This window comes from Ascidiella aspersa, chromosome 1 (assembly GCF_963924565.1).
Source record: "Ascidiella aspersa chromosome 1, kaAscAspe10.2, whole genome shotgun sequence".
NCBI classification, from domain to species: Eukaryota; Metazoa; Chordata; class Ascidiacea; order Phlebobranchia; family Ascidiidae; genus Ascidiella; species Ascidiella aspersa.
The window spans coordinates 37690671-37698103 of record NC_139447.1 but is presented as its reverse complement, the minus strand read 5'-3'; the positions used below and the strand labels follow the sequence as shown (position 1 = coordinate 37698103).

Below are 7433 nucleotides of genomic sequence, written 5' to 3'. Positions count from 1 at the left end.
GTGGCGGGCCCAGTATTTTAGTTTGGGGAGCATGAACGTTTTCAGAGATGACGTCAAAAAGTTACGTCATTTAGCAATTATTCTTAAAACAATTGTCTAACGAACTCGTGCTCAAATATCATTGACTCAGTCACAATGCTATACTAGCATTTTATCAACATTTTGTTTTTGAACGGACAATATTGGGAAGCGCTCTATTTCGCTATGCTTCAAAGCATTATTATGACGTATTATTTATTAAATTGAAGTCGAGGTTGGAAGATATGATAGCAGCTGCAACGGCATTTCTAAACACGTATGCACCAAATGGATCTAAAGTGGGGATAGTACAATTTTCATCAACGGCATCTAACCTCAGCTATCTAACCCCAATCGATGGAAACAGAAACACCTCGGTTTCGAGATTACCAACTACAGCAAGTGGATTTACGTGTATCGGTTGTGGAATTGTGTCTGCACTTACGGTAACAGATTACGATGTAATGTTTTTTTTATTTATGTTACGAATATTTCTTGTTTATCTTTATAGATTTTAGGTGCTGACACCCACGGGACCAACGTTATTGTGTTGACTGATGGACAAGAAAATGAACACCCCAACATTTCTACTACACGAGAAGACGTTCTAAGCAAGGTTATGTCAAAACAATTGTTTTAACCTTATTTACTTATTACATAGTACAAAACTACCACCTACATCTGAAATAACTGGTTACATTGAAATGATTTGAAACTGTGTTTAAACAACTCAGCGTATTACAAAGCTGATACTTAATTTTACAGTTATTTAGTACATAATTTCGTGGTCTGCGGATTATATGAAGATGATCTAAAAGCATTTCAGCACGAAAATGAAATTAAACTATTTTAACTCGTATTTTGTTGCATATTAATATACAGGGAATTTGTCTTCGCGCGATATTCTTCGGAGAGTCAAGCGGAAACGCAGATTTGCACAGTCTGGCTGAAAGCAGCTGTGGAAGTTGGTTCTACAGCAGGGATGGCGAGATTGGAGATCTTCTGAGCACGTTTCAAGCCACTGCTCGCATTGATGATGGAGATATCACAAAACAACAGATACAGGTTGAACAGATAACAAGTTGATTAACGTTCTATATATTACTTCCTGTTTTTACTCTTGTTAAACAAGTTGATTGCCAACGTCTAATACAAATATTTTACGAAATAATGGTTAGTTAAAACATTTTTTATACAAAGTCTAGTCATGATTTAATTCTTACACCTTTTAAGTTATGCTAAATCCTCTAAAATAGTCGTTAAGTTACCTAAAGATAAGTCCATTAGTTAAAAGAGTAGGAAACAAGTTACAAATTGTAAATAAATTTAATCAGCAACAAATAGAAAATCCGAGCCAATAAACCATACCTAGTGGTACTATTGGTACTCGCCCGATATTAGGGTGAACACCAAATATTGTCAGTCATGCATTGCATTTGCTCTTATGGCTACCTTGATATATTTACGTAATTGTTCCTGAAATCTTTATCTGAAAGTTTATCTATCATTTTATCATAAACGTCTACTAAAATCAATATTTGAGATGTTATTTGTAGGTTTCAAACGACCAAGTGTCCGGCCACACTTACATCGGCACCATTAACATTGATTCTACCATCGGAAACAACACAAAGTTCCAGTTCAGTTACAGTATCACACAACCAGTGATAGTACTGACCAGTCCTGGTGGTACACGTCACTGTTCGTCAGCACTTACAAATGGGTGTACCGTCAGCGAAGTGGTTGATTCAACAGGGAAAACCGTCGTTTTTACCATACCTGGAACAGCTCAGGTACAGTTTAAAAATAATTTTTTCAATTCGGAAACTTCAGAAAAATATATATTAAAGGCGAATGCGTAGTTTAACAATCAATCAGTTCTTCTATATACCCCTCTGTATTCAGGCCCAGATTAAGGTTAAATTTTGTATTTATATTTATTACTTTTTGTAGCTCGGTTTCAATATTAGACTCTTCTCTAGTAACGCAGCCTTAGGCCTACAGTACCCTTAATCCTGCCTGCGTTACCTGCCTGCGTTAAATGTTTTGTTAATGACGTTGTGTTTACAGACTGGTGCGTGGACCTACATTGTGACGTCACCAACAAACCAGTCCATCACCGTAAGTGTGACGTCATACCCTGTGAGCACAACGATTGACCCAATCGTTGTGGAGTCTAGAACCTACGTCAAAAATGTTTCCGACATTGAAGTGTTTGTGATTTTTACAAAGGTAAGCTAAAGTCCGAAATTTATTTTTCTGTGAAAGTTGTTCAGAGCAACGTTTATCAATTAGTTTTACCTCGCTATTTAACTATAACGATGGACTTGCCTTTAATGGCACATAATAAGTTAAAACCGACGAAATTATAACATATGCCACATCTGGATTACTTTTAACGAGAAACCTTTAACACCCAAAGTTCCAACATGGAAATTAGCTAGTAATAAACTGCTTGCAAAAGTGAAACGCCCCTGAAAGAGCTTCATTATTGGCAAGTTTGAAACCACTGTTGTATTTCAGCTAAATTCCTAAACTTCCTAAGAAGTTTTAATTAAGATAATTTTTTCATTGTCTCAGGTGACCAAAGGTCCTCTCAAGGTCACCAACGCCACCGTAGACGCTTTAGTGACAACTCCAAACGGTGTGAAAATAAATATTATTTTGAACGATGGCGGCGCTGGTAAGTAATACGTATATATTTGTGGTTATTCTGAAAACATCAGTATGAACTTTCTGTAAATATACACATCAATGCTCATCGCATTTTTAGCAGCAATACGCTGGATCACCTATGGTCCTACACAATACAAAAATACCATTGTTAAATACAATAGTAAACTTCGAACGTTGGCTACAATACTTTTGAACACAGGAATGCTTATTTCGCTATAATATAAATTAAAATATGTTTAAACCCATTTCTACCGGTTATAATGAGGGTTTAATGAGCGCTGTAAAATTGCCTTAAATATTATGACACTACGGTCATAAACGACAAAACACGATATATCATTATTTGTTTGAATACCATATAAAAATCTTTATTTTTTTACCAACGATATAAACTTTGGAACTTAGATAGTTATTTTAACCTAGTAACTTTGAGCGAAGAGTAGTAACGTAAAGAGCCAGAAAAGTAGCAACCTGTTAACTGTTAAAACGTGGTAGGTTTATGTTTTTTGCACAAGACTCTTATATATATTTTTGTAGTTCCTGATTTAGAAAAATCAGACGGGATCTACACAGCGTATTTTCTTCCCAACGTGACTGGACGACATTCTATTCGAGTAAGCTGATTTTCACTTCATTTTCAGATTTGTTTGCTTTAACGAAAGCGCTTTTCCCTTTATATTACAGTTTACCGAGAAATGTAAATTGTCGGCATATACTCATTAGGTCTTTGGGTTCGGTATTTTAATAACAACAAAGTGTTTTTATATGCAAATACGCACAACAACATTACATGGCAATAGTATGGTTGGCTTTAATCCATAGCAGCCGTTTCAACGTTCCTAATTTGTTAAAAATTTCACCAGGTTACAGTAAGTGGTACTGGAATCTCTACCAAGAAAGTCAGCGATCCCGCAGAAAGATCTCGAAAGCGAAGGTTTTCGCCAAGACTAAGCAGCAGCGGTAGGTTATATAAACTAACAGTGGTGGCCTAATTTTGAACACTGCAAACGCATATGAATTTAACACCTTGAAAAGAAAAAAGACATATGCAGTTAAATAGAGTTTTAAGTTTTGAGGAACCAAGTAAGAGTTATACTTGGCCACAAATGATAGATATTTTATGGTGTTTTTAAAAACACTGTCCTCTTTAAACTAGTTGCAAAGGAAAACATAATTCTGGTTTGATTTTATTATGCGATCACAGAAAGAAATGCCTCAATAAAATAAAATTTCGCTAAAAAGGTGAGCAGCTCGAAAAAATCTTCTAGAAAGAAAAAATATAAAAAAAGATATAAAAAATGTCTAAAATATAATTTTTTTTTTAACAACTTGCTATATAAAATTGAGAGTTTTAAAAAGTGCTTTATATTAGTTCCACAAAAATGTGCACGTTTTTTTAAAGCAAATCTACTTATCAGAAAAGTATACATTATTAAAATTAAAAAAAGCTTTATTACGAATACCAGATAATTGTTTATGTTTATAAATGAGGATTGCTATAATAACGCGGTAGCAGCAGTACATAGTGTCAGAATGTAACTGATTAACATACCCTCTTTTTTAGAATATATAATTTAAACCGGTGTATCATTTCATACTTTCATATCTTTGTGATACGTGAGCTATTCACGCGATGTTCATGTGATCTTCATTTACAGATCCTTCTGTCGTAAGCGTCACGCCACCTAGTGTCAGCTCAAGCGATCTTGATTCGTTCTCAAGAGTTGAAATTCCAGCAAGTTTTTCAGCAACTAAAGCGTAAGTTTTGGATTATTACATCGTTGTCAACTTAAGTGTGTCTTTTTATGGTTGCTGTGTTTGAATAGGATCCCGCATTTCTTTCCTAAGGGAACCCGTTTTTTGGGGGGCAGTAAATACTAGAATTACATTGGCATTTATGCTGACACAATAACTTACACCGCAAAAAAGAGATAACAATATTGACCTTCTGCCGATGCGAAATTCAACTCTACGTCAAAGCGTCGCACCAGCTCCTTAAATGGAGACTCATTTTCCGAGGACTAAGTCCGAACATATACTGCTTTGTATTTTACATTTAGGAACATTTCATGCTTCAAGCTATATTTCGGTGGCAGTGCCCTGATTTTTATATAATAAACCATATCCGTCCGCTACGAACGTATTGCTAAGGTTAATTTAACAAAATAGAAGGGTAATGTAATTTAGCAATATTTAAATTAGCTTGAAGAAAGTCGGTTAACTTCAGTTGTGAGAACAAAACTTAATGATGATGATCCTTTCACGTATAAAACAAAAAGTTAGACTATTTACCATTACTTTTAACCTTATTACATTTTGATTAGTTTTGTATCAACTCGTCAACACCACCACATTATCGTATACAACCAGTCGGTATCGCGTATCGGCTCTGCTCCGATATAATCGAACATCCCTAATTTCAAAACACTTTCGTGTATTTCTTTACTGGTTTACTTGAAACCTAAAACAACCTTTTTATGTTTATTCAAGTGTAACTGCTGCAACTGTATCTGCTTCGCTCGGCCCTAGTCAAATACTTGACCTTAACGTTGTCCAAACTGACCTTGAGAGCATTGGCAAGGTCACCGTGACATTTACAGCCCCAGGAGATGACCTTGACTTTGGAACGGGTGAATTTCTTGGCTTAAAATGTTAAATCTTCATATTTATAACACGCAGGTTCATAAAACAACCTAAAACACTATTTTTTTAGTCTTTGAAATACCTTGTTAAAAATTTTGAATCCTTCTCATCTTTATTATCCAACGCTGAGATTCAATATTTTAATGTGCGTTTCTCGAAGTGTGTGTTTTAGAAATGTCAGCGATTTGACACTTATTTTTAACCTTTAAACATGATTCCAAAGGTTTTCTAAGTATTCATGGAAACAACTTTTATGTTTCACCCAAGTAAATCGGTCAAATATACGTTATACATTAGAAAAAGCTGAAATTTTCTATTTATAACACAGAAAAAAAAAAACATGTCAGACAGTCTTACCGATTTTCATCATGTAAAATATTGCCTTCATAGTTGGTTAAAAAGGCTATTTATAATAGTATATGTACGCAAACTCTTTGTGTTTAAACACCTATTAGTTTTGCTCTCTTTTCGAATCTTCTTAAATCATGTTGTAGATTTGCATGGAACTTACCGTTGTACAAAAGCAAAGATGTTTATTTGCTTAAAGGTTGTTAAAAAGTATACAAACATATAATATACGACATACGTACACGAAGTCTTTGTGTTTTTGCACGTGACTCTTGCTTTGTATGTTCTACTTTAAAAACAGCAGAGTCGAAATTCTATATTGACCAGACAGATAAAAAATCCTGTCTTACAATCTAACAACTATCACAATTAAATATTAGTTCCTAAAAAAGGCTATTTATAATATTATATGTACACAAAGTGCATTTGTATTTTAAACAACTATTAGTTTTAGTATATTTCTTTCTTCAGCCTCTCGATACGAAATCCGATACAGTTTCACTTCTCCTGGAAACGTTACGCTTGACTTCCCAACATGGACCGACGTCACAAACGCCTACGCAACACATGGTGACGTCACAATGCCTAAAGCTTCCGGCGAAGTTGAAACATTTGTTGTCTCACTTGAGGGGGTTCCCGCAAATGAAAATTCACCAAGGTAAAAAGCAAACTGAATATATATAAAGAAGTTTTAGGTGCTTCTTTAGAAATAAAAGGCGTAAATTTCGCGAAATGATTCATTCGAATTAAAATACTGATGATGCCCTTGCGAAATATATATTTGTTTAGCTCAAATGAAAAAACAGAACTTGCTTCGATGATTCTTTCCCGCAGAACTGATGTCGTTTTTTCGTAACTGCAGTAGTCTATGTTTCAAGTAAAATTGTTGTAGATCTTGGTTTTACGCATGTGCTTATTTTTGGATCTTACGATATGATCCTGAATTGGCAGTAGTGGTGAAACATAGGTTTAGATTTTTAGACAGATTATAATATTTGCAACAAAAATAATTTTATTATTTTAATAGCTAGACTTGTTATTTTCGCAGGGTTTGGTTCGGTGTTCGTGCTCACGACTCCAATGGAAATGTTGCCGAAATCTCCAACATTGCTGCGGTCAGCACTTTTAACAGAATTTTGGTTCCACCAACAACTACAACAACAACAACAACAACAACAACTACAACAACAAAAGCAACTTCAGCGACAACAACAGAAGTAACAACAGCAGCATCAACCACTTCTTGTAAGATGCCTATGTTAAGTTATGAGACATATGTTACGACTATTGTTGCTAAACACTTTTTAGCGCTTTTCCACAATACTAGATCCCGATTGTCCCGACCGAAACACTTCGCAACTGTTTTAATTGAGTAGATCTTTAAAATGGTTTGTTTGTAGCAGTTTTTAAACAACTTGTAAAATCACGTAGTTTAAAAACCAATAAAATTCTTGTGTCTCAGTTTCATTTGTACATTAGTGAGATTTTTGTCTTTGTAAATTAGTCTCAACCATTCATCTCACTTTAATTGATTTAAATGAAGTTTGAATAATGTGTTCAGTCAATCTAACAAGTTGCAATCATTTAACGATGCAAAGCATTATTATTTTAATACGTTGTTTTCAAATGACTTCACTTGACTTAAGTCTTTTCGGCAAAATGGCTAAACTTGACTTAAGTCTTTTAAAGAATTACTTGGGTTAAAATGAAGTGTTTTCATCAATCCATTTTTTTTATAAAATTAAGTT

At 34.4% G+C, this 7433-nt stretch overlaps 1 protein-coding gene and 1 long non-coding RNA gene across 2 annotated transcripts in view; both read left to right on the top strand.

Annotated features, from left to right (window-relative positions):
- The first annotated feature begins 263 nt into the window (after window positions 1-263).
- LOC146170375 (calcium-activated chloride channel regulator 3A-1-like) lies at window positions 264-6347 on the top strand. The gene is made up of 11 exons (XM_083388558.1): window positions 264-464; window positions 530-634; window positions 901-1083; window positions 1575-1811; window positions 2089-2250; window positions 2599-2701; window positions 3232-3308; window positions 3558-3654; window positions 4353-4452; window positions 5185-5324; window positions 6157-6347. The coding sequence occupies exons 1-11, from the start codon at window positions 264-266 to the stop codon at window positions 6345-6347; spliced, it is 1596 nt and encodes a 531-aa protein (XP_083244684.1).
- A 529-nt stretch (window positions 6348-6876) lies between these two features.
- LOC146170374 (uncharacterized) overlaps window positions 6877-7433 on the top strand; it is a 1565-nt gene continuing 1008 nt past the window's right edge. Inside the window, exon 1 of the long non-coding RNA XR_014494655.1 lies at window positions 6877-6930. This is a non-coding gene — a long non-coding RNA (uncharacterized LOC146170374). The remainder of the gene's footprint in view (window positions 6931-7433) is intronic.

Excerpts from the sequence above, each read along its gene's own strand:
- LOC146170375 (XM_083388558.1), top strand. The coding sequence starts at position 264 with ATGATAGCAGCTGCAACGGCATTTCTAAACACGTATGCACCAAATGGA. Across the intron at positions 465-529 it reads GAATTGTGTCTGCACTTACG|ATTTTAGGTGCTGACACCCA; the intron begins GTAACAGATTAC and ends TTATCTTTATAG. Across the intron at positions 3,655-4,352 it reads GCCAAGACTAAGCAGCAGCG|ATCCTTCTGTCGTAAGCGTC; the intron begins GTAGGTTATATA and ends CTTCATTTACAG.